This window comes from Alosa sapidissima, chromosome 4 (genome assembly GCF_018492685.1).
Source record: "Alosa sapidissima isolate fAloSap1 chromosome 4, fAloSap1.pri, whole genome shotgun sequence".
NCBI lineage: Eukaryota > Metazoa > Chordata > Actinopteri > Clupeiformes > Clupeidae > Alosa > Alosa sapidissima.
Window position 1 is genome coordinate 4,560,257 of NC_055960.1, and position 27,647 is coordinate 4,587,903.

At 40.5% G+C, this 27,647-nt stretch overlaps 1 protein-coding gene and 1 long non-coding RNA gene across 4 annotated transcripts; both read left to right on the plus strand.

Moving 5' to 3' along the window:
• Positions 1-197: 197 nt before the first annotated feature.
• On the plus strand, positions 198-18,753 carry LOC121706898. The gene is made up of 4 exons (XR_006031197.1): positions 198-208; positions 7,585-7,587; positions 7,685-7,690; positions 18,334-18,753. It is a non-coding gene; the product is annotated as an uncharacterized LOC121706898 (long non-coding RNA).
• Positions 18,754-20,755: 2,002 nt separating this feature from the next.
• alas1 (aminolevulinate, delta-, synthase 1) lies at positions 20,756-27,274 on the plus strand. 3 transcript variants are annotated; one of them, XM_042088998.1, is made up of 11 exons: positions 20,756-20,911; positions 22,473-22,684; positions 22,800-22,976; positions 23,090-23,215; positions 23,311-23,533; positions 23,631-23,815; positions 23,908-24,087; positions 24,171-24,335; positions 24,811-25,079; positions 25,198-25,360; positions 26,980-27,274. In XM_042088998.1, exons 2-11 carry the CDS (start codon positions 22,489-22,491, stop codon positions 27,138-27,140), a joined length of 1,845 nt encoding a protein of 614 aa, XP_041944932.1. In that variant the 5' UTR covers positions 20,756-20,911; positions 22,473-22,488; the 3' UTR covers positions 27,141-27,274. The 3 variants fall into 3 exon arrangements, with proteins under 3 accessions (XP_041944932.1, XP_041944934.1, XP_041944933.1); XM_042089000.1 differs by having other exon boundaries at positions 23,314-23,533; XM_042088999.1 differs by having other exon boundaries at positions 22,803-22,976.
• The last annotated feature ends 373 nt before the right edge of the window (positions 27,275-27,647 follow it).

The following is a 27,647-nucleotide window of genomic DNA, read 5'->3' on the forward strand; positions in this document are numbered from 1 at the left end:
CTGTAAATGTAAAAATCTTTGAGTAAAACAAAAGTTTATGAAGGGGGTAAATTTACCCATCTAATTTGTCACTGGATGGCAAGCATCTCAAATTATGCACCTTTCAGTAAATACTGGATGAACATATTTAAGCAGGTTTACTTTCCTTTTTTCATATTACCCACATAACAAATTAACAGAAAAAAACCTAAGATGTACCTACGATGTTGTGGTTTAGTAATAGATTACTACAATATAGGCCTACAATAAAGTATTCTGGTCAAACAGTTACTATCGCGGGTAATCTGCAGTACCCAGAAGTTCGCATCATATTGCGGGTGACTTTGTAGTTCTTTAGAGCCCTATTTCTACTAGCCCTGCTGTCTGTACCACATCCATTACGGACACTATCATCACGATTACCACTGCAACCTCCAAGCTATGTTGGGCAGAGGGTCGAAACAAGCATGGTATGCTTAGTGGACACCGTTGTATACACGCACCTCCATTCACAGATCATAATCTCCAAAAGGATATTCTCCTTCAGAATTAGAATAGGTGAATAACATAGCTTACCTAAGACTTCATCACACGTGAACGTTTTTCAACATTTGGTGTAGGCCTGGCTATTTCTGCTTAATTTCTGCTTCAATTTCTGCAACACTATGGCCTGCATCGCTTCCGCGTCATTACAAATGCACGTCTTTGTGTTTCTCGCGTGTAATACAAGTGTTTCCTGAAAACTTTGCGCAGCGATTTTGGGTTTGAATCAAGCTCTGGATGTCTTGCACATAGTGGAGCAGAGTAGGCCTACAAATGAGATTTGTCACCGTACCTGGATCTATCGTCTATTTTAATCAGTATCGTTGTTTGTCGCAATTAATAGCCTGAAGGGCCGGATTACATTATTATTTTGTCATTCGTCGCGGGCCGGAATTGGGCAGGACGCGGGCCGGATTTGGCCCGCGGGCCGGGTGTTTGAGACCCCTGTCCTAAACCCTACGGTTTTCGAGATATTCACAGAAAACTCTGTCTGCCCTACCCTCCTTTCGCTGGACTGGACCCCCCGAGCTTCGCTGCGCGGCGGTCATAATAACTCAATTTAGGCTACTGTAGGCCTACGCATAGCCTATACGGTGCTATAGCCGCTATTTGCTGTGATAAACGGTTCGCGAGAGAATTAACTTTCAAGAAATAATCATATTAGCATACTCTACAACTCTGTGCTCATCTCAATTCATATAAGTGGAATCAGGGACGTGCACAGGTTGCACGGGTAACTGCCCATATGCCCTTCTCGACTCACGTTGCCGTTCCGAGGGGAAAGAAAAATACATAAATAAATCGTACAGTGGATGCAAAATTTCACATAGGCCTAGATAAAAAAAATCGCAAAGCCTCACTGACTTCCATTCGGGCACCGAAAGTGAAAGTCAGTAGGCCTAGGGGAAGGGCAAACTCTTGTTTACGTGGCTGCGGCGCTGCACGCGACCGGCACCTGAGCTGCCTGCATGAGCGGCAGCAGCCCTAGAAGGAGATTGTCGCGGTTGTCGGGTGAGACGACTCAACGTTGTCGGAAAAGGTGAGTTTGTGATGTATAACAAACGAACGATCATCATCATCAAGTTTATGAAATGAATTAAAATCTCCATAAATCCAGGCTGAGTTTGTTAACCTGGCAATAGCCAGATGAATTTCGCTCCGCCTAGCTCCACTCATCCATCTGGAACCGATCCATTGAAGTGTTGCTTCAGAAGGCTGGGCCTAATGAAAAAATGCTTGCATATGATTGAATAAGCCACTTGTCCGTCATCTATTGACGTGCTACTTCAACCACTCACATCGAAGCCAACCCGTGACGCTAATAACTGACTCACAGTCGCTTCTACGCTATGTCACATCTATGAAACTCCCGTCCTGCGTCCTGATTGGCTAAACCATAAAGTTGGTTGGAGAAATCACTCTCAATGGAAGAGGTCCCAGATGGATGTGAGTGAAGCTAGGCGGAGCTAAGCGGAACGACATTCATCTGGCTAGGGTCAGGTTATGAGTTTGTCACTTTTAGCCTAAATAATCAGACAGGACAGCTTGCAAGCAGCCCGTTATCACATAGCCTAGGCTAGGCCTACTATTTTTTTGGTAGGCATTAGGCAAACTAAGCTACATGTTTGCTGATAGTTAGTTTCTCACATTTAGTTTTAGCAAGAAGAATGAATGATGGATGTAATGCATCACATTAATTATTTTATTCAAAATGATTAATTGCCTAAATCCTAGGCTATTGTTTGAAGCCAAGATGCCCACTGAAAAGAGGCGGATTCAAGAGAGGGAGAGACAATTCAGGGAGGCAGCAAAGGGCAGCACATCACTGCAGGGTTGGCTACGAAAAAGCCAACCAGCAGATGAGACAGAGACTTTACACTCAGTAGTTAAGGTGATTGAGTGCTGTATTTCAGTGTTTTACTTCTTTGTGTGTATATATTGTGGTACCCCAAGCTGCTCTTGTTGTCCCACTAGGGCAAACCGTCGCCGGATCCCCTTGGGTAAGGTGGTGGATGGCGTGTACTGCACCGGGGCTATGCTGGAGGGGCACTAGGACCCTGGGGAGGTGCTCTGGAGACTAGGGACGTCAGCACATCCACTAATTGGAGTCCAGCTGCAAATGGTTAGATTGGCTCTGAACAGCACCTGAAAAGACCTGTTGCTAGAGAGACAAAGGGGGAAGCAGGGTTGTGGAAGTAAATCCCATACAGCTTTTGACCTTGGTTTAAGGCAGTACGTTGTCTGTTTAACCTGCTTCAAGTGTGATTGTTTGTGCCCAGGAATTTTGAAGATCGGAGTGGACTGCGGATCAGCCAAGAGGGCCCGTCCACCTTCCAGACTCGAGATCCAGAGAGGATTGAAGAAGTTTTTGTTGCATTTTGAGTACCTCAGTTTGAGGCTTTATAAGTTAATAAAAGAAACCGTCTGCTGGAAATCACTCTCCTCGCGTCTTTGGATCCCTGGGAGTTCACAATATTTTAATAAAGACCCTGTTATTCTCAGTCCTTCATATAGGCCTACATGGATTTCTATGCAACGTCATGAAAACATGCGTGCGCAACTAAGAGGCAGAAAGCACTATAGAACAGCATAGAGCAGTGCTGTCCAGGAAAAGAATAAAATGAGTTTTTGTGCTGAAAACTGCACCAATTCGAAATCGATGGTTAGAGAATGTTCAATATGTTCAATATCCCTAACGGAATGCATGTCTTCGCCAAAAATTACAAAATGTTATATTAAAATGCAAATGAACGGCAAACTCTGAAATATAGTCTGAAATGAGATGTTATTATCATTGAGACAACAGGGGTATACAAAAAAATCCGATTGTAGTTTACAGCAGCGCGCGTATCTAGTTTTGTTAAAGCCTGTGATTTTTTTTTCTTTTTTTTTTTTTGGGGGGGGGGGGCTTTTTTGAGGTCAGAGCAACTGCCCCTAAAAATTCCTGTGCACGTCCCTGGGTGGAATATCTCACAAACTTTTTGTTCAACTACAAACCGTAACCCAGAATAAACAGCAGAGCTTACCGAACAAAAAGGTGTAATACAATCCCCTGTACAATAAGACGTTCCAGAGTAGGCCTAATCCGGTTTTGAAATGGTAGCAAATTTCTATATTGTCTCCAACTTTGGGCTTTAAGTGTCTTAAAACTGAGCTGTGCTTAAATACCTATATATCTGTAAATATTAAAATCAGAGGATATACAGCTCATGGCTAAGAGTTTGTCTATGTAGCCATAATTTTTATTTTCACAAAATGCTAAGCATGCATGTACTGTATTTAAGTGTCTTAAAAAGTGTGCTTAAATTGGGCAATGCATGATTTCATAACAGGCCAAATAGAAAATAAATGTTAAATATAGCCTAGATATAATATTAAAATTGGATGATATATGAGTATATAGTTAGATAAAGTTGGATGGCTCCAGAACTCACACCAGTGGATTGTGTTTTAAAGGAGCCACACCACTTTTATGACACTAGTGCTGTTCTGTTGATCTTTAGTTTTGTTGCTACTGTGCATGAAGGACAGGCCAATTATGAGTTCTGTCCAACATTGATGTTATGTTTAGAAAAAAAGTCAGCACATTTTAATCATATCGCAATAATACCAATAACCGTGATCATTTTGGTCATGTTTTTTCATCAAATGTTCATACATCTCTAGTGGCTGGTAAAAAAGTTGAGTGGCTGGTAGATTTTGGAATCCGCCAGCCACAATGGTAGGTGGAAAAAATATTTTATTTCCATCCCTGATACATACGTACACTACACACATTCATATTTGTCTCAATCTGTCCATTTCTTTCCACAAAACTCGCCAGAGGTCATCAGGGGTTATTTTTAATTTTTTTCTACCGGGGGGCATGCCCCCAGACCCCGCTAGAATGGCTGAGCTACTACCTTTTTCAGGTGGGCAGGGCACCCCTTTTCATGTCTATGCCCAGGGGCGCAGAGGCTCATAATCCTCCCATGCCACAGGGTAAAAACAATGGTGGTTGTTTTCAAGTGCAATCAATAAATTATTTGTACATTTTGATGAAACTTTTCAATTCTATTAGTTTTTTTTACATAAGCCTAAATCAGGGATTATACATAGCAAAAGAGTCAGGGGGCAGACATTTTTTAAATTAGGTTTAGGGAAAAATGTAACGCACTATGACTTCACAAAATCTCACTCCAGCCAAACACCCAAAGTTGGCAACCCTGTGACTTAGATATTTTTTCGCGTACCCCCTGAAATCAGTCTACGTACCCCTGGGGGTACGCGTACCCCAGTTTGACAACCGTGGCTCTAACCTGACTCCGAAATTCATCTGGCGAGAGTCAGGTTAACAGTCCTCGGCCTTGTGGATAAAACAAAAGGTGAAATCTGGAACTATTTCAAATACATCACGAATATTGAAAGCAAGCCATCAGGTACACAGAGGCCCGTTTGTAAAATATGTTTCAAAGTAATTTAAAAGCAGTAGGCTACGCATGGAACTTGGCTAAACAACTCGCAGACATATCCCAACATTTTTAAAGAGTTCAAAGAACTACAGGTTAACGAATATGCTATAGAAAACACGACTAGCCTTCATGGTTAGTGCCAAGTTCTTATCTTCTTGTTTTAGTCTAGCCTAAGTGAAATGATATGGTTCTCTGGGATAAAGCGAACCTTCCTTCATCAATGAATTTTGACGAGACATAACAAGCTGTAATCATTTTGACGAGACATAACGAGTTGTAATCATAGGGTGCTAACGAGATGAAAGCGCAATGTTCACGCCAGAATAACATTACCATAACTTGTAAACAATCTATTTCATGTTTGGTCAGTACTACTGGTAATATTTGTCATGGCATGTAGACTGCAATTTGTTCAATAATTATTGCCCAGATGTAGGATAGGCTACCCGAAATGCGCTAATTAAAGCCCACAGCATATAATACCACCAAAGCATGAGTCCTAATAATAAACCAGCTTACTGTTACATGGTAGCAAATCGTGTTATCAAAGAAATAGACATAATGTAGGAATGCGCACAGATATATTGCAACAGGTAATGGTGTAGGCCTATCTGAAGAAGACCCAGTGGTGGAATGTAACGAAGTACAAATACTTCGTTACTGTACTTAAGTAAATTTTCCACGTATTTGTACTTTACTTAAGTAAAATGTATAGTGCATACTTTTGACTTTTACTTCGTTACATTTTACAGCAATTATCTGTACTTTTACTCCGCTACATTTCTACAACACCATCGTTCCTTTTTACGATACATTTTATGATCAGTTTTTTTTTTCTCTCTGACAAACACGTTTGTTTTACTAACGGGTTGCTACCAAAGATTCTGGAGCGCTACGTGCATTCTTAGAAACAAGCTTAGACCAGGCAAAGCGTGAGCTTGTAGCCATCTGCATTCGGTAGGCTATATTCACCAGACCCTTGGCTACACTGTACATGCAACTGTGTTCTGTGCCTTTCTCTGTCTGTTATCTGCAGCGTTAGGGCCTCCTCTCCGATGAGATTGCTATCCGCGGATCAGCGAAGTTACAGGCTATGCCCATGCTTCTGTCACACGTCTGATCATTTGCGGCACAAATGAATGGTAGACTATTAATGAACCGGTGGCCGGAAAAGACATAACATTTTCCAGATTAGGAAATATTCCTTAATTGTGTGTGATTAAATAAAGATGCATAGCCTACAGTTGAGGGGTAGTAACGTGAGCGCTCATTCAATGTCTATGCGTCTGCGCAAGTGAAACTGAACTTAATCATAAAGACACCTTTCTCAGCAACTTTTCTGTTCAATCAGCATAATTGGCATTACGATCCACCCGACGTTTCCCTTGTCTACCCCGTTAAACTTCAGGCTCTCGTGTTTTGCTGAATGATATTACTCAGCAGATCACCCTACTAGATAACCAGAATTACAGTCTCTAGAATTGTAGGTCAGAATGTAAACTGGGCCACAGATGGTAAGCACAATTGCATTAACTTAAAACTATCTAGTCGAGTATAACCTAAAACTAGCTTAATTAAAATGCCACAGCCCATACTGATTTTTCCTTTTAGAATATAGATATTAAGAGAATAAATCATTATGCAAATACTTTTACTTTTAATACTTAAAGTACATTTAAAAGCAGGTACTTTTTACTTGTACTTAAGTAGGGTTGTCACTGTGGTACTTTTACTTTTACTAAAGTAAATATTTCTCTGTGTATTTGTACTTTTACTTAAGTACTGAGGTTCAGTACTTCCTCCACCACTGCGAAGACCTGGTTGTAACGTCATACTTGTACACTGGGCTCAAAGAAGACTATCCTCACATTTTTCCCTTTGCAACTGTCAAAGAAATCCCTTGAACACGGGAAGGCCTAGGGTAGCCTATACTGTACATCAGATGGCCTAAAGATTAGGCCCCTCTGCATGGCATTCAGTGATTTGCATGCAGTAATTTCAAAACTGACCTTGATCTAGCCTAGTTTGGCTAAAGCTACATTATCGCCAAAACACAACACATTGTAAATGAACTATAACAATCAATAAAGTAGACCTACTATTTTACTGACAAAATAATAATTCTGTAGGAAGTTTAGAAGTTTAGAACCCAGAATTGACCTGCACACTACAAAACTGCACCGAATTCAACACAAATGACTCACACTTGGAGGAGGTATGAGTCCTTTCTTTTTCAGATATCTTAGGATTTCGCCATAGTATCATTTCAGTATCGAACATCGTGATATTTATGGCAGGTATCATATCGAAGTCATAATTTTGGTATTGTGACAACACTAAAGTGAACACAGGAGCTAACTGAGCAGTGCAGGATTTCAAAACCCTGTTAGAAATTCCATTGGGTCCAGCAGCTTTTCTACAATTAACCCTCCTAAAGGCATTGCTCAAATCGACCTCAGAGACACAGAAAGGTGCATCCTCATTTGCTTCACATGCTGCAGCTAGTGCAAGATAGTCAGTGTTTTTCATGTCAAAGCGAGCATAAAAAGCATTAAGTTAATCAGGGAGGCCTTTACTCACATTCATCATAGGAGGGGACTTTATTTCAAAGCCAGTGATGGTTCGGAGTCCTTTCCACACTCGTGCTGGATCACCCTCCAAGAAATCAGCTTCAACTTTGTCTCTATAGCGCCGCTTAGCATCTTTAATAGCTCTACGTAAACTATATGATGCTGCTTTGTAATCCGTCATATTCCCTGAAATAAGCCCAGCATTATAAGTGATGGTGTGTGTCTTTAATGCCGTTCTCACTTCTCTATCCACCCATGGCTTCTGGTTAGGGAAGCTTCGGATCTTTACAGTTGGGATAATGGAATCAGTTAGCATATTGATGTAACTCAATGCTACTTCCGTAAACTCATTTAGCGTGTTTCCATCCAACTTCCTAATGCACATTTAATCTATTCGAATAAGAAATCCCGGTTGGAAACACGTGAAATGCGCATCAAAAATCCTAATGCGCATCTATATTTGATTCGCTAGAGGGGGGTGGATTAACTCTCGATGCGCATAAGGTATAATGCGAATAAAGTTGATGGAAACGGTTTATTCGCATCGTGTGACGTAACCTTCAGAGAATCTCAGCAATCTCTGGCGCTTCCTATAACATTAGACAACTTGATGTGTTCTCTTGCTTGTTTCCAATAAAACGAACTGAATACACACATCGGTGCACATTTGCTGACGCTTAAAATTGTTTGCCAACAACTCGATCGGCACACATCGCGAGTTTAATACAACTAGTGCAGTGCCCATTCAAACATATGCCATTCCTGTAGAAAACCTGTAGCCCGATTACATGCCCGCAGGTATGCCTGCTTTAACAATAGGATAATAGGGAAAAATATCATTCCAGCTAAGCATTCAATAACGTATACTGAATATTAAAATATATTAGCCTATAATTAATGTGCAGTAAGTCAAAGTCAAAAAGTCAAAGTCAGCTTTATTGTCAATTTCTTCACATGTTCCAGACATACAAAGAGATCGAAATTACGTTTCTCACTATCCCACGGTGAAGACAAGACATATTTTACCAATTTAGGTCCACAGACAAACATAACATTCAAGTAAACAAAAAAGTAAGTAAATAAGTAAATAAGAGGGCACATATAATAATGAAAAAAAAATAAGAGCAGCAAAATGTGGTTGAAATTGTGCATAGACAGTCAATAAAAATACTAGTGCAAATACAGGCCAATAAAAGGCTTGGGTAGTTCTGTTTGACCTAAGTAAGAAGAAAGTGGCATAGTGGTGCAAGTTATGTAAGAGCAGCAGAAGTGTTGTGTTTTCAGGACAACAACACCAGTTGTAAAGTGTACAAGTGTGCAAGTGTGCAAGTGGAGTAGTGCAGGCGGCCATTTTGGGTCCAATGTCCAGGATGTTATGTAGCTGAGGGTGGAGGGGGGAGAGGAGGGAGAGAGTTCAGCATCCTTACGGCTTGGTGTATGAAGCTGTTGGTGAGTCTGGTAGTGCGGGAGCGCAGGCTTCTGTACCTCTTCCCAGAGGGCAGTAGATCAAACAGATTGTGAGAATTTGAGAAAGCAGAATTTAGGCATGACTGCATGTGATTTCTTAGTGATGTAGTACTCGAGTCCGGTCTCGGACTCGAGTCCGGTCTCGAGACCAATTTCTGCTTTCTCGGTCTCGTCTCGGACTCGTTCCTTCAAAGACTCGGTCTTGACTTGGTCTCGGACCACAGTGGGAGGAGAAGGACTCGTAATTTCAGACCGAGTCCTCGAGACCAACGCATTTTTTATGTTCATATAAAAAAACAGACAACACATAACAACAATAATAATAAAATGCAATGTTGGACCGGCATTATTTGAATATGACATCCCATGGTGCAATGCAAAGATACTGCCGTCAGAGCCGTTTATTTATCTCTATGGCTCTGCTGCCGGTGAGTGTCTGTAGGTCAGCATAGTCCATATTAAGACGTTAAGACTGCTCCTCTAAACAATTCCCAATCTAGCTTAGTGTAACAGAGTTGAAAATAACCTCACCTACATAAAGTGAATTCTTTCAAAATTATGATATTACATTGTTATTGTAATCTCTATTTTTATATACACTGGTTTTTATGTTTAAAATGTTTTCATATGTCGTACCCATTCACATGAGTTTAAAACATGAGACATTGCGACTGCAATTGTATTTTCATTTCTACTTTGCATTTCAATATTTTGAGCATTTGCGCTTCCCGTACTCCAGTCAGAACTAGTCTGCTGGAGGTAAGCTGTGCATAGAGAGTGCTCCGTGAATAATTTTGTGTTTTAATATAAAATAACATGTTTGTCTTCCACACTGGTTCAAATATGTATATACATAAGTTGTATTAATAGATAATTTCTGCAAGTAATGCTAGAGTGTTGTCTAAGATGGTATCTAATTGAGCCATTGTGGCCTACGTCTTTTTGGCGGCAGCCACGTTATGTTAGCTAGCTTTATGAAGAAAACACTTGCAATTTCTTGATTTCCTTTTTACGTTTATACTGTAGATTTGGGTATGCAGTCGTCATCGTCTAATCTCAGTGGATTCTTTGTTTTATTTGTGAATGCAGGTACGTTGTTTATACTGTTAATGAATCATTGCTTGTTGTGAATTCAATGGAAAAAAACTATACGATCACAACGTGTGAAACGTGTGCCAACTCTGTATGTTGTTTCTTCTGCATGATTTTATGTTTGTTTAAACTGAATTGAACAAGCTATGCATTATTTTATCTATGTTCAGGAATAGCATAGACAATGCTAGCAGTCAGAACTAGTCTGCTGGAGAGAAATAAAAACAGTGAGAAGAGTTCGTGTGGAGTCATACATTATCATCACAATTAACACCTGCACAAGAGAGGGTCGTTACATTAGTCTGTAGGCCTAACTGTTGATTATTAACTGGGGTGATATTAAATTATGAATATAAAAATAACTGAAATTCTTTTATGGTCTTGGTCTCGACTCGGTCTCGACTCCTAAAGGACTCGGTCTCGACTCGGACTTGCTTCCTCAAAGACTCGGTCTTGACTCGGACTCGACTGTATTTGAAAACCAACAGACTCGGTCTCGACTCGGTCTCGACCCTTCAAAGACTCGGTCTTGACTCGGACTCGGCATAGGCGGTCTCGTCCCCATCACTATGATTTCTACAGATCAGAATGGCATAACAAATGTTTTGAGTTAAGGCTATAGGTCTAGCTTATTGCATAACTTTTCTGATAGTGAAGACAAGCCATTTTGTGATCGTTTGACATTTGCAACGATGTGACTCAAAAGCAGTTTTTGGTAGCATAAGTGACGTTGCTCTGTCTGCCACTTGTTGTCTTGCTGTGTGGCACGTCTTCTGAAACGTTAAATTCTGGACCATTAGCCTATCCTTGTTTTAATTTGGACCTTGCAGTCGGAATTGTAGTTTGTTTATTCAAAGTCTAAAGTCCAATGTAGCCTGCTATTCAAAGCGTCAGTTTACACATACTTTTCATGTAATTTTGAATAGCCACTACCCGTGTTTGTTGGTGTGTTGTTGCAAAATCCGCTTAATCATTTTATGCAAGCAAACATACAGGAAGTCTTTATTGTTGAGGTCAGAGATGATAATCAAACATCTTGCATTTTAACCGTGATTTAGTGCTGCCAAATCTCCGCTTATCCTCTCTCTGGTCCTGCGCGCAGTGCTGTGTGAGAGGGTGGCTATGGTAGAGCGGAGAAAGCCAACGTGTTCTTTTACCTATATATAAGGATATATTTAGCTTTTTATATCCAAACAATGTAGCAAGACAATACTCATGCCAGTAGCAAGTCACCTGCCAAGTTTGAAATCGAACGGACCAACGACACGCAGACAGACAGACAGACGTTCCTGCAATTTATGGATAGATATGCGATGGCTTGTTTGTTGGGATAGGCATCCGACAACGAGTAGGCTACTCGGGGCAACAGCCAGGTCTATCATTCGTCATAATTCTTCAAACCCTGACAAGACCCGAGCCCCGAAATCAGCCCGAGCCCTGACCGAGCCCGAGACTGACAGCTTTTTAAAAGCCCGAACCCGTTTACAGCCCGACATTATTCAAATGTCCGCACGCACGCAGCTCTTTTGCCTTTTGTCAAGAATGAGTAACATTTGACATCATTTATTCATGACTACGTAGCCTAGGCCACTTGGAAGTTGGAACAAAGAAATAAAATAGCCCAAGTCCTCTCAGCATTCTGAAGTTTGCGGGAACCCTCCCATGCAGCCCTGACATTAATTAGTTATTGCGCCAGCTTTTCAAACCCCTCGCCATTTACGATATTAAAAGGCCTAATGTCTTTACAGCGAAAGCTGACACACTTCTTCTCAACCATTTGTTTCACCTTTGCAGGGTTTGATTTAGTTGCTGTAGCCTAACAAACGATGTGATCCTGATGGGCACTGACAGCCTTGATCAGCATGCCTTATCAGCAACGAATTCCCTGTCGTTCTACAGAATGTTGCATCCTTTGGATTTTACATAACCACTGGCTCATTATTCTCATTATGCACAAAACTTTTCCACACCTCAGACTGCTTTCTTTGCCGGTACAACTAAAACGCCAGTCACAAGAGGCCAGCCTCTGTTTCACCTCCTAAGCATCCATTTCTGCATCTTTCTCGCAGCTAACCCAAACGGGGGTCATCCCTATTCCCCGGGTCCTATGTTCCCCGCTCGGGGTTGGGGTTAGGGTTAGGATTATGGTTATGGTTAGGGTTTTAAAAAAGGGTCTTATGTTCCCCGGTCCCATACAAAGCAGGGAACATAGGACCCGGAGAACATAGGTAGGCTACGCTCCCGAAATCAAGCTCTACAGTGAAGTGCCAAATTTGACAAAAAAACTGCCGAGACCTTGGTCATTCCCAAGTGTATGGCGGTCTCCGACGATGGGAAGCTGCCAACACCCGATTGCACAATATAAACATTCTCCGCCTTCTCCTTCTAATCGATATTAAACAAAATATTTTCAAAATTAAGTGAATGTGTTGAATAAATTCAGGCATGGACCTGTAAATCATGCATAATTTTAAAAATAACTACATTTAGGCTATCTTAGACCTCTTTGGCTATACGGAACAAGGTTTCCCTTGCAGCACAGCACACGTTATGAATGAAAGCGGATAGGCTACCTTATCTCGCAATAAGTGGATGGCAATCGAAATCCCAACACTACATGAAACTTAATAGTGAGCCATTAAATACCCCACAGATTTCAGTGGTCATCAGTCCCGATATTTAGCAATATAATCAAACAGTCCAAACGTAAATTAAATCCCAAATTGAACATAGCCTACCCATTCCACTCCAAACGAAAAGTAGGCCTATGTCTCACAAGAAATAAAGGCCTATAGCTGACTTGAATACTGCTTTGCGCAGCCTAAATTTGAGGATTTACGAGTCTCCTAAACATTCACCCGTTATCTAGACATGCATGAAAACATTTGAAAACAAAACTCACTGCCATGTAATATTTGATAGCTGTTTTGCTACTAATTATCTTTCACGTAATGAATACCCACAGAAAGTGAAAGTAGGCCTATTGTGCGCTCCGTGTTTGGCAGCCTGGGCTTTTCAGTCAACTAGTGTGATCAACTCCCAATCTATATTCAACTTTTAAACTGTCTACTTTTAAACTATCAACTTTTATTAAGCTGTGCAACCACCATGTCTGTCCTAGCGTCATTTTCATGCACTCGTAATTCCCTGGAATTACATTCTCTAGTTGTAATGATGCTATTCATAAATAATTAGCGGTAAAGTAACTCAGACTTTAACAAAACATTTTTTTATATCGTTAATTATCGTTATCGTCAAAATCACAAAAAATATCGAGATATTATTTTTTGTCCATATCGCCCACCCCTAATTTTAATTAATGTTAGTTAATGTGTAAATAAATCAGTGAAGATTTACATAGTCCATGAGCCAGGGGTGTTGATCGGTATCATCGGGGGGACAATGTTTTTTGGTAAGGTATACACCCTTAGTACTAGAAAAGTCATGATAAGAGATGATGATAGCATACAATAGATTCTTCATCAGAACATCCTCCATGTAGCCTGGGAGAACCACACAAACCTGTTTGCAATAGATTCTTCATCAGAACAATAGATTCTTCATCAGAACACCCTCCATGTAGCCTGGGAGAACTACATGAACCTGTTTGCAATTGAGACTTGAGAAGTGGTCTGGTGTTAACCAGGTTATCCTCCATGATCACTGTGAAATTGAATGAAATTAGACATTACCTATCACCTGACATTCACCACATCCCTGAGAACAACTCTTTTGAACAATGCGCCTGGCCTCTGATCGCAAAATCACACTGTTAAATGGGGACAGGACAAAGAGAAGACATTACAGACAGCAATCTGTATCATGTAAGGTTAAATAATGGATTGGTTTTGCCTATTTTGCCGAATTAATCGATTATGCATTCAGTGGGGTTACATCCGCTTATCTCATCTACAGAAGTAAATAAATGAAGTAATGTAGAAATACATAAATAAATTAATGAAATTGTAGAAATACAGACATAAATGAAGAAATGTAGAAATACAGAAATGAATTATGAAGACAGAAATAAAAAAATAAAAAGATAATTGCAGAAATCCATTATCAGTTTTCATGACCAAACTGTATAGATACATTTATTTAGGGGTCACTATAGGGGCAGCCGTGGCCTACTGGTTAGTGCTTCGGACTTATAACCGGAGGGTTGTCGGTTCGAACCCCGACCAGTAGGAACGGCTGAAGTGACCTTGAGCAAGGCACCTAACCCCTCACTGCTCCCCGAGCGCCGCTGTTGTTGCAGGCAGCTCACTGCGCCGGGATTAGTGTGTGCTTCACCTCCCTGTGTGCTCACTGTGTGCTGAGTGTGTTTCACTAATTCACGAAGTGGGATAATGCAGAGACCAAATTTCCCTCACGGGATCAAAAGAGTATGGCCTATATACCCTAGCCTATTTATAGGCCATATTTCATAATTTATTCATAGCCTACATTTTATTCATTTAAGCTATACTAATGCCATTTTTGTTCCATGATTTTCCAATGTGATTTTTGACTGCTGCTGTGTTTTGTGTTTTTCCATTGTGATTTTTGATTTGCTGTGTGTGTTTTGAGATTTGCTGTTGTGATGTTTGATTTGTTGTTGTGTTTTCCTATTTGTCATTGGGTTTGGCTGTTCAGGGCCACAGAAACCAAAACTGCACACACACATTTCAGAGATCATGTATTTGATCATAAGACAAATTTAACAATCAAAGAGGGTGTTGAAACCAAATAGGTGTGGTATTCGGTCTGGCGGAGCCCCACATGAGATTTTCAAATCAGAATGCGTGACGTATGGTCTGATTTAAGATTTGGCCACTAGAGTTCGCCATTACATTAACCAATGGAGAGCTGGAGACAAACGGCTCTGAAGCAATGAGAATCTGAGCGTTTTGCTGCAGTAGTTGAACTAGGCTTGTTTTCTTCAATTGTATTTGTTATCCCATATTAAATCCTGCCCCACCTATTTAAAAGCATATCTTTTTTCTCTTGCGTTTACTTCAGACTGAATATATTTTCCTCCTTTTTATATGTTTTTTTAATTTAATTTATGATGTTTCATTTTTTTCAACATTGTTCTGCCACTTCGAGTTAATTAAATTATATTATTTTTGTCAACTACATCCATATTTTATCTGCCTTTAACATTGTAGGCTATTATTGTCACAATATCTTATTTGTTTTACTCTTTTTGTTTGATAATTATCAATTATTTGCACTTTTCTAGCTGCAAATCACTTTTCTAATTCTAAAGCACTTTGACTTGACAAAGATAAGCTAGCCTATGCCCTAAATTAATTACCTCACCTTGATTATGTCATTTAAAGCTGATCATGAAAATTGTCTTGACAGCCTGCATCATATTTTACTCAAATGGTCTTGAGCAGATAAATGAGCAGGGTTTTAGTGGGGTTCATGTGCATCCTAAAACAGGTGAACTTGTGCCAGATCAAACACTTGTTGATCTTTTGATTGTTTTGTTTGTCTTTTTCACCACTGTTTCAATTATGCATCTATTTTTCTCTAAAGTAGGCCTACTTACTGATCAGTCAATTCCACTGTGTAAACATAAGGTCTGTAGGAGGCCTAAACATGTAAAATAGCCTAGCCTATACTGTAAATGTTTAATCGTAAAATCTAATTTTTGCTAGAGCTAACAGCCAGCTCTCCAAAAGCGGCAGCTTTGGTTCCTTATAGGCAAACTTCAGAGGTCTATTCAAATTGGTGGGAGCAACAGGTGGGTGGAGCCAACATTTGACCATTTCTCCATGCATTTCTACTAATAGCCTACCTAGAAACGTGCCTTGTGCGTGCGTGCGTGTGTGCCTGGAAGAGAGCCGGAGAGAAAGAGAGAAGAGGTGTAGACTAACAAACACATTAATGAGATCATAAATGATCTAGACATTTGCAGGGTCGCCTGCAGAGAATTTAATAGAACATGTCTGTCTCACAGCTCCACTGTCTCTTACTTGGGAAGAGTCCAAAAAGAAGCAGATTGTGAATAGGCGGAGCCTACAGTCTTTGCCTACAGTCTTTTTGGTACGTTCATGTGATCTGGGAATAATAGGGACTGACCCTGTGATTATTTTTCCAAATGTGAGCATTCATGTGCTTTGCTGTCAGAATGTGTGAAAAACATGCTACAACAAAGGTTAAACATATACATTAAGCTTAAATAAAGAACTGGATTTGCTTGGTATAAGATAGTGAAAGAAGGATATGCATGTGTAAATTCCCAAGTTTACTCAAGTTGTTGGACATGAAGATCTACATGAACTAGGCCTACAATCACTATGAAACGTGATGTACTCAAATTACCCCTGAAAAGATACCAAAACCACTTAGGCTGCTTAAAATGCCATTTTAAGGTGTGACCCCTTAATCTACATGTAAGGTGTCAGGTCAGGGGTTCCCTTTATTTGTTGTGATTAAGGGGTATTTAAGGACACTTTCAGTATATCTTAATTTTATTTTAAGGTGTCAGGGATTCCTTGATTAAGGGGGAAATCAAAAAAGTAGGGGTAAATTCAGCAGGCTTTTCTCCTTAATCAACCTTAATCTATGCACATTTCTACTTATAAACTACTTAAGGGTTTTAAACAGTAAGGCATGGATTATTATTATTATAAGGTGAAAGTTAAGTGAAATTAAGGGGTTTGTATATACACTCTAAAAAATGCTGGGTTAACAATCCAAACTGGGTTGTTTTCAACCCAGCCGCTGAGTAAAATGGGGTCCAACACTTTGCTTGGTTATCTTAACCAAGCAAATTGGGTTACTAAATTTAACCCAACAACTGGGTTGAAAATGAACCAATATGTTGGGTTATGTTGACACAACTGTTTAGTTAAAGTTACATAATGTTTGGGTTATGTAACCAAAATTCCAAAAAAACTACTAGTTGATTTTTAAAATACTCTGCTTGTACAAACTTTTAATAACTCAAAGTTTGTATTTACTTACTTGAAAGTCACACCTTCTGTTAACAGCTTTAGGCCTGATATAGACAGTCTATATTAAATGGCCATCAAAAGCCATGCAATAAAATAAAAAAGTTCGACATAATTATTTATTTGATGTTTTCTTTATTTTTAAATAGATAGCCTAGTATAAAATGCATGTGATACTTCCATGAAGGCAGGCATATTTCAAAGTCCGTTTTGGGGGTCAGCCCTGTCAATCAAAGAAAAAAAAAGAGTGAATTTTAATCACTGTTAGCCTATAGAACTTTAAATCAAGACTTTCATGAACCATTACCAGTGAATAATGTTGACAGACATAAAAATCCACCAGGAGACACATTATTAGTCCAAAACACTCGGAAAACATGACCACCTAATATTATGGAGTTGTTTTAAACATAATACCGGTAATACAAAACGTGCATTTATGTCAGATGAGCTTGATAACACCAGAGAATGTCTAATAAGGGGAGAACTGCCACTCTCGGAAAACTTCCGGTTTCTGAACTGGTTGCAGTTCCTCCTGTGGTTCCACATGAGGGCGCTCGTCCATGAGTGCAAAATGAGATAGATAGATGGATAGATAAATAGATACTTTATTGATCCTCAAGGGGAAATTCAAGGGTCTCAGTAGCATACAGACATACAGTAACACACAACATGCACTTACAACAGAAATGGTAAACATTAGTATAGTATAAACATATAACTAAACTCCACTGTACAATAAAGACAGTAGAAGATAAGAAAAGAAACTAACAAAACTAAATACTAAATACACTATATAAGTTAAATTAATGCATGGAGGTCTATGGAGCTGTACCCCTCAAAATCCACTTTTCTCGGGATATAATTTTTTTTCAAGTCATTTGAATATTGTATTCGAAAGGGGAGGCAAAGAAAATACACTTGGTTGAGTATTATATTTTTTAAAGTCACTTAATTGTTCTAAAAAGCCTTTCAAACGTGTCAATGACGTCACTCATTAGCACAATGCTAGCGTGTTATGGGCAACAACGACCCAACCTGTAAGAAAAAAAAAGGACATAAGTACTCGTTCATTCAACTTTTGACTTATAACCCATGTTGAAGTTATACAAACTACAATCAAATCTGAGATTTGTCAACGACAATCAGGTGAAAGAGACAAATTTAGCCGTCTAGCTCCATTGACTCCCATTCATTCTGCACTCATGGCGATCGCCCCCAGTGGAAATCTGGTGGAACTGCAACCAAAATTCGGTACAATGGGACTTAATACGGAGTGGCCAGGCTCTAGGGTTGGGCGAATGAAGCCCCACGAGGCTTTGGAAGGTTCTTCCTGATTGTATCGTAAGTGTTTCGAAGCGTCAAAGCATTGAATACAAAACAGTGACATCTGGTGGTTAGCAGACATAACGGCAGCTCTCATTAGAGATTAAACAATCACAGACGAAGCCACATGCCGACCAAATGGCCCTTCTCTGACACTGGTAAAACAGAGAGGAGAGACAACGTGTTCTGTTCCCTTTTGAGTAAAAACTATTAGGCCTACAGTCATTGGAATACACATTATAGTTTTGATATGCTTCTAATGATTCGAATTGAAAATGTAATGTGCTTGGTTTTAAATAATGCTATGTTTCCGTGAAAATCTCAAAATGGCCTTGGGAGGGTGGTAGCGTGTTCGTATACCGCACGCGCACGCCCGGGGTTCAAATCCCGCCATGTTCATAATTGCCATTCGTTAGCATTATTTGATATTGCATGCTTCTCTATAGTGGTTGTGTTTAAGACTTCATTTGATGTTTTGCAAAATAACGTAGGCTAATTGCTGCAGATGACCACAGCAGTGTCAGATAACAAAAAACATATAAAGGGCATTGTGAACAGTGGGGGTTGTGAAAACATGGGGCATTGTGTACAGTGGGGATTGTGAAGTGCTTGTGTAGGGCTACAATTTTAGAAGGGTGCTTGTGCAACAAAACATATGTGTTGGGGACTTTAAAGGTTTATCGAACCCGTAACGCTTTAGGGATTTGATACAAGCACCGGTGCCCCTGTGTCAAATGTCCCATTTAAACTTTTCAGTGACGTCCGAAGCTTCGTACGTCATCAGTCACGTGACCTTACAACTTTTATACGCGCTCCGATACATTGTGCCGAAGCTAGTGGTGTGCGATACTGTAAAATTTGGTTTCGATCCGATACCAATTAAATATAGGGCCAGTATTGCCGATACCGATACCAATAGGCTACTGATATTTGTAACTAAAGCCGTTTGTCATGATTTATGACGTGATGAACACCTGATGAACAGTGTGTCATGATTTATGACGTGAATAAAACATGCTAAATTTGAATACATTTCCATGACCACTAATGATTTTAGGATTTCCACTGTTAATAATTTACAAATATTTCAGCAACGAAACATTGCAAAGTGGGCATGCAATATGTGAAAGAAATGGTGTTTGCATGACTGTAGGCTAGCCCTTGGTGAAACAGGAACAATGCATTTTGAACAAATTGAGAGATTAGAATTAGATTAGATTAGAAGTGAATAGAAATTACAGTATCGATCCCATCACGCTGGTATCGATCCGATACCAATACCAATGTTGGTATCGATACTATCGATATTTGGATCGATATGCCCACCCCTAGCCGAAGCAGATTGCTTCGCGGAAGTGATACGAGCTTCGGTGCCTCGGTGTCTCATAGACAGTAAAAGAAATGGACGAACAGACTCCGTCGTTTTCAATGGGAGGGCACTGAGTCAAATAGAACGATTTTTCAGTTGGTCCCCCCAGTACTGCGCAGACTCACACTTAACTTCGTGACGTTAGCCATCGAACTTAATCTTGTAACTCATATGATAGATACACAGAAATTCTTCTCACACTTCCTTCGCCTTCAAAGTCATCAAAGTTAAACATTTATTTATGTATTATTATTAATATCATCCTCACCAAGTCGTGTTAATGTTGAAGCTACCACACATGATCATCTTCAAAAACAGTCATGCTAAAACAAAACAAAAAAGTTATAGCCTTGAAGCTAATCTTCTTTCCACTTTTCCAACCTACGGTCAATCCATCGAAAACCATTTAAATGATTAGTGCCGTTTTTAAAAAAAATAGGTTTACTTTTTTATTATTATAAGCCTCTGTGTAATGCTTTACCTTAACATAGGTGCTAGGTTTTGCTTATGAGTTACCGTCATAGACAGTTAGGTGGACTGAGCTTCTTATCCAAACAATACGGTTATCTCCCTACGGCGCGAAAGAGAGATTACTTCAAAGCTAGCTTCCCTCCAACCGAACAAGCTAACCATTCTTCTTACGGGTAACCAACGTTACGGACGAGGTAGTGGAGTCTGTTTTGCCTTTGTAGTGTTTATGTGGATTACACAGAAGCTACAATATCGGCACAGGATATATGTTATATGAAGTTATGGTATTTCAAAAAAATCCTAGAATGAATGGACTTCTATGGGAGTTAGCAGAGAGATGGTCCCTCCAGCCTACGTCGATTCTTCTACTTCCGGGCATTCGCCTGCCCCCTTGGTCAGACTTCCCATCCCTACTAGGCTCTCCGTAGACGGGCTCTGGTGTCTTGCTCCGCCTTAACAATCTTTGTGTGTAACATGAGCAGTCTGTTTCTATGACGTAGTGCTCGTTAGTCTCTCGCGAGATTGGACTACGGTTTGTTGTATAAATCCCGGTTCCATCCACTTGTCCTTTCGTTCGTCCTCAGTGCAGGATAACGAAGCGGTGCATAACAACACTAAAGGACAGTTCAAAAGTCTTAAAGACACCTAGAACAATCCATTTGATCTATCAACAGTATTATTGAGAAGGTTGTGTCGGTAAGTCATCTAAGAACTGACTGTTTATGATTAGACTGCTTTATAGCTTGTCTTTAATGTGTTATGGCAGACTGACCTGAAGGTAACGTTAGCTAACTTTATCCCAGATTCGCTCATTTCAACTAGAACGTGTCTGACCTTGTTGTCAGCATTCATATCTAACGTTACCGTTAAAGCTGCAGTTCAGTTCAGGTTATTTCGTTCCAGTTTACCATTGTGGCTACTGCTCTTATGTTTTGTAAATAGCGTTAGCCATTTAATTTGGCCGATCGAGTTAACCTGATAGCTCACTAATGTTAGCATTTGCTGATAACGTTAGTGCTACGTAGCACCGTTTACCTTGGGTAACGACGTCAACGTTGACTGTTGAACGTCGCCGGCTCAGTAACATTAACGATGTTCTTCCATGAACACGGCAATTAAACTGATAAAAGCAATATGTACATTACCATAATCTCCACATTTTAAAGTTGGTAAAGTCTTTATTTTATAATTACCGGTAACATTGTCGCTGGATGCACCATGCCAGAAAAGGGGCTCTGGCCACGCTAAACTAGCCAACGTTAGCGATAACTTCATTCGGCTCTGTTATTTGTTCAGATGGGCTACAAGACATCAAGGATGTATCGGTATTTCGCTAGCTAGTCATCAGTAAGTTACTTAAGTGCTTAGGTTGTATTGCTATAAATTGACGGGTGTTTTTTTTTTAGTGCCAAATGATCATTGGTAATGTAGATGTGCCGCTTAGTTGCTAACTTAACGTTGACTGCGAGTGTAACTTACGAGCTGAAGGAATCAGCGATTCTTTAGAGATCAGTGGTGTCATCCTCGGTTGTCTTTGCATTGTTGAATATGACCGGGTGATCGTTTGTGTCGCTAAGTTTCCGGGACGAATGGCTTTGTAAATGTATTAACGTGCACGGATTTTTGCAGCCCCCTTTCACTGAATGGTATGTCAGATCTGTGTCGATGTAAAGGCAAACATTGGGGAAATGCCGCCATACTTGAGTCATAGTCAGAGACCGCTGACGTTAACGCTTATTTATTGTTTTGCCCTAGATGCAATTCATATTTTATTTCATATGGTGCCAAGATGTGTCGAATAAAGTCAAGCCTTCTGGTGTTCAGGATAACCTTAACGTTGTTCTGTTTCACAACGATTCAGGAAGCTTATGTACAGAGTGAGTCACCTCCAGCGGTTGCGTAAAAGCGTAATTTCCTTGAGTGTCTTGCATGCGTTTTAAAGAGTAGAGCTTGGTATATTATGGTCGTACTGTTAAGTTTGGTGACTTATCGAAACACCGACCAGGTTAATGTATTAAGGTGTAAAGGTGCCTTCTAAATGATAGCTAAATGAGTTCCCATTTTTAGTGCAAAGACTCAGTTGACAGCTTAGATGGTTCAGTTTATGTAATATCCATTCCTGTAATGTTATCCGTAGACTGGATGAATTACCTTTTTATTATGGTATGAATAGGATATGAAGTTGTCATTCCTGTACAAAGGCATTTAGAATTAATTTTATTCTAGGCTGAAAGATGATTGTCTCTTTACTTTCCAGGCTTGGACAATCAGTAATGGATGCCATCTTTCGCTGCCCATTCCTCTCTCGTGTCCCTCAAGCCTTTCTTCAGCAGACAAGGAAGACCCTGGTGGGTTATGCAGTAAAATGCCCCGTCATGATGGATCTGGCCTCACGGCCTTTGGCTAGAGCTGTCTGCTCATCCACATCAAGCTTTCAAAAAGCCAAAGAGTCGGCCCCGACCACAGAGGGTGAGTGGTCATTTAATCGCCAGTTATCTTATTACGGTTTTAGATGGTCTCTATTTTTGTATTTATGGTGGGTGATTATGGATAAGATGGCTAAACACCTGTATGTTTGATACAGTAGCACCTAAAGAGACTCCCAAGATGCCTCCAGGCCACCCCATGCCTCCAGTTGGTCAGGCAGCAGCATCCAAATGCCCTTTCCTTGCTGCTGAGATGGGCCAGAACAGCAGTGTTGTCCGGCAGGCCAGCATGGAACTTCAAGAGGATGTATCTGAGGTGCGCACTGTTCAAAAAGGTAATCTTTTGGAATATTGAAGATGGTAGATTTTCCTTTTTGTAAGGAGTGTTGTCATGAATTATGTAATTGTCTGACAAGGGTCTTTATTTCCTTCCTCCACCCTCGTACAGGTGTGTCTCCATCTGATCTTAACCCACTTGTGAAGAACACAAAGGCTGCTGGAAGCCTTATGAAGAAGCTCATCAAGCAGCGTCCCACAAGGGTGTCCCACCTGCTGCAGGAAAACATGCCGAAAAGTGAGCGCCTTGTTTGTCAACTGCAGGTGGTTTTGAACTGCTTTTGCCTTCAATATGCCAAATTCTTCAATATGTTTTCTCTTTACTGATTTCAGCAGTCTCCAATTTCCACTACGACAAATTCTTTGAGAAGAAAATTGAAGATAAGAAGGCTGATCATACATACCGTGTATTTAAAACTGTGAACAGACGTGCAACAGACTTTCCCATGGCAGATAACTATACAGAGACTAAGAACAGCAAGCGTGACGTCTCTGTATGGTGCAGCAATGACTATCTGGGCATGAGTCGTCACCCAAGGGTGGTCCAGTCAATTATGTGAGCACACTCTTTACCACAAAGTTGTCAGTCTGAACTAATCCAACAAGGAAATGTAAAACAGCTTACATACGTTTTCTTTCTTTTCCTGCCTCAGGGATACTTTACGAAAACATGGCTCTGGAGCAGGAGGTACACGGAATATATCGGGGACTAGTAAGTTTCATGTCGACCTGGAGCATGAATTGGCTGACCTACATGGGAAAGATGCAGCCTTGCTCTTCACGTCCTGTTTTGTGGCTAATGACTCCACCCTCTTCACTCTGGCAAAGATGCTTCCAGGTAGGTTAAGCTTACTTCTGGTGGAATATGGGAACTGTATCTTTAAAAAAAAAAAAGAAAAGGTTAAATATAGCTTATTTATTAATTTTCAGGATGTGAGATTTACTCCGATGCTGGGAACCACGCTTCAATGATCCAGGGCATTAGGAATAGTGGCGCCAAAAAGTTTATCTTTCGCCACAATGATGTGGACCATTTGCGTGACCTGCTGAAAAAGTCAGACCCATCCATGCCAAAGATTGTTGCTTTTGAGACAGTCCACTCCATGGATGGTAATTTGAATTTCAATGTTGCTGCGTTGTTTTTGTTCTGCTTCAAATCCTCAATAATCTAAACCTGGGCATGTGCTTTCCAGGCGCGGTGTGTCCACTGGAGGAGATGTGTGATGTTGCTCATGAGTATGGTGGCATCACCTTTGTGGATGAAGTGCATGCTGTGGGACTGTATGGAGCAAGAGGGGGTGGCATTGGTGATCGGGATGGAGTCATGCACAAGATGGACATCATTTCAGGAACTCTTGGTAAGTACAGTGTTGCTTAACTTGCCATTATCAGATTTTTACCATAAAAGGTGTTGCCTCATTCTGGTAAAGACTGTAGAGACGGTCACTAGCCACACTGACTGCTGCTGATAAAAAGGAACAGGGACTGGCTTTGTCATGTAATACACTTGGGATTACTGAAGCAGGAGCCTCCCTACCTGTTGCCTGGTAACCAGGCTGTCTGTTTTGCACTTATTGAATTTCCCTCAAAGGCCCTGGCAAGCTGAACCTTATATTATGTGTGGTGGTTCCACTTCTGCTAAATCTTTGTTGCTGGTGGGTGTGTGTGTGTGCTGTTAGATGTTATGGAACTACAATTCCCATGTTATCTAGCAATCTCGGTAAAGTATTACAAATTATTACGTTCCCTGATCCAGAAATTGATGCAATAGGGTCTGTCATTACTTCAGCTTGATTTAAATGTTATTTTTTCTAATCTGTTTCTTTTCCACAGGTAAAGCCTTTGGCTGCGTTGGTGGCTATATCGCCAGTACCAGTGCCCTGATTGATACAGTGCGCTCGTATGCTGCTGGCTTCATTTTCACCACCTCATTGCCACCAATGCTGCTGGCTGGTGCACGAGAGTCCATTCAGACGCTGAAGAGTGAGGAGGGGCGCATGCTACGCAGGAGGCACCAACTGAATGTCAAGCTGCTGCGTCAGATGCTTATGGACTCTGGTCTTCCTGTGGTCCACTGCCCTAGTCACATCATTCCAGTCAGGGTAAGGAAGTCCTGTAAGATGATCATCAGGAAATTTGCTGGAATTCAGGCAATATGTCAACATTCCTGGCTTGGGTCTAGAAGTCCAGCAAAGTGACAGGGTCTTGTCTGCTCTACAGGTCTCCAATGCAGAAAAGAACACAGAAGTCTGTGATATCCTGATGAGTCGCTACAACATTTACGTCCAGGCCATAAATTACCCCACAGTTGCACGTGGCGATGAGCTGCTTCGCATTGCTCCAACACCACACCATACTCCTGAGATGATGCAGTACTTTGTCGGTAAGTAAATATCTCCTCTCCATAGGGAATTGTTTCCAGTTGTTCCATCCTAATGGTTGTAGAATTTCGAAGGTTCTGGACCAGCCTTGAACCAAATGGCGTTGACCAGTGTGAGATTCCTTCTTCCTGTTCAACCACCAAGTTATCTAAGATAAATAATATATAACAGTGCTCTACAGTGCGCCCATTTCACTCGCACATGCGAGTAAAAATTATGCCGTGCGAGTGCAAAATAATATTTAGGTGCACTGGTGCGAATGGCTTCTAACCATGTCAATGTTTGTCTACAATATACACCGCAACATCGAGAAACATTACTGGTGCAAACCATAGAATCACGTCGCGAATGCAGCATAAAAACTACACGGCTATCAACGTTAGCAGTTTTGCGTTGTGACTCGCTAGTAGTCGCTTCTATCAAATCCAAGCGCGCGCAGAAAAAGCGGAAAGTTAGACTAGCCAGCCAAGATGCAAAGATTGAAGAAATTAGTTCTTCTATCCACCGAATTCATCGGAAAAAGGAGGAACAGGAGGAGATTCTGAGAATGCAGTGAGGGAAGGAAAGGTAACCTAACATGCCTTTTAGCCCAGTTGACGTATTGGCTGCAATATGCAAAATATAGCTGTAGCGAACAGGCACAAAAGTAGCCTCCTGTAATACTCCCATTTTATTCAAAGGTAGAATGCTACTGACAACTACAGGCTTCCACGCATGCTTGTTTACACTGAATACAAGCTGAAGTGCAAAACGGAAGTAGGCCTAACGTTTGCCTACTGCCCCCATCAATGCAGATATTTCAAATAAAAACTAAAAGGCTAATCAAGGATATATGTTTTATACTATGTTGGCTTTTGTGGAAGAGAAAATGGACTGTTTTAGTAGTAGTATAGTCAGATAGGTCACCATAGGCATATTTGGATTAGCTACAGATGGATTCATAAATAAAATGGCCTACATTTGGCAGGTATTATATTATTTTACATTAACAAAATGTAGGAAAATAGAACAGACTGAAAATAAAGTAGGCACTGATCTTTAAAATCCTGTTTCCTGTAGCCTAAATGTTGTCAGTCATTCTTAATATTCGCAATTGGTGCACTGGCATGTTTAACTGTTAGCTGCAGTGTAATGTTAGATTATGTGTAAGTTAAGTACAGAACTGACTGTGCGCCCAAATTTTTGTCTGTGCTCCTAAATTTTTTAACTTGGGCGCACAAGTGCTCCTGGAAAAAAAATGTTAGTGTAGAGCCCTGTATAATGTATACAAACTAATAATATAAATGCTGTAGGAAGTAAGGAAACGGTTACCTTTTCAATACATACATTTAATTATTCTTCTTGCTCAGGCTTCAATTCTTTGCTTGTTGCTATTACAGTCTATTGCTTCTGGCTCTACCATTGCTGCCGTAGTTATTACTATATTTTGAAATGAACACTTCACACAATGTCCTTAGACTTACCCACCCACTCTGGTCGCTGATTTTCTTGCCATCCTGGTGGCTGAGTTAATGTTGATGTGATCATTGGGTTTCCAGACTGTAATCTCCATGAGATCTGGCTGTCTTCCATTTTTTCCTTTGTGTGTCACTTACATTTCTCAATTCATTTCTTTTAATAGAAAAGTTGCTGACCACATGGAACGAAGTTGGCCTGGATCTTAAGCCCCACACTTCTGCAGAGTGCAGCTTTTGTCAGAAGCCCCTTCACTTTGAGATCATGAGTGAACGGGAAAAGTCTTATTTCAGTGGCCTCAGTCATCCCATATCAGCCTGTGGGTGATTGCAGAATACGCTTAAAACCCATTCCTGTCTGTCATAAACTGTACCACTTTTTTAAGAAATGTTATAACTTATTCTGATCACAATTCCATAGACTGTACTGTCCTTCAGAGAGGAAATAAATGTGCAACAAAATCTGTTTTTGTATTATTGCTCCTGGGAATAGTGTCATCACACAATTTGGGCCAGGCATTACAAAAATACTTGTGTGGCATCATTTCACTACTGCCTCAAAGAAATCCTAATGTAAGCCAAGTTCTATGGTCTCCGTTGTGTAGCTTTACTCCCCCAAAACAAGTATTGAATGTGAAGTGACTAGTCCTTCAGTATACCAGCCCCCTTACCTAAAGAAATTGGTGTTTTATTTTCTTTGGTCTTTTCAAACTCAAAGGTCAACCTATTGAATGACCCTCTTCCTCCAACCCACTGACCCAGATGTAGGAAAGGTAATCTCGGTGGGATGAGGTAATAACAAGACAGCCCACTCCCAGGTTAGTTTTTGAGAGAA

What these genes read in the sequence shown, in the direction of transcription:
- alas1 (XM_042088998.1), top strand. Translation starts at nt 22,489, where the DNA reads ATGGATGCCATCTTTCGCTGCCCATTCCTCTCTCGTGTCCCTCAAGCC. An exon ending in GACAGTCCACTCCATGGATG is followed by an intron (nt 24,088 to 24,170) that starts GTAATTTGAATT and finishes TGTGCTTTCCAG; the next exon opens with GCGCGGTGTGTCCACTGGAG. An exon ending in CATCATTTCAGGAACTCTTG is followed by an intron (nt 24,336 to 24,810) that starts GTAAGTACAGTG and finishes TCTTTTCCACAG; the next exon opens with GTAAAGCCTTTGGCTGCGTT.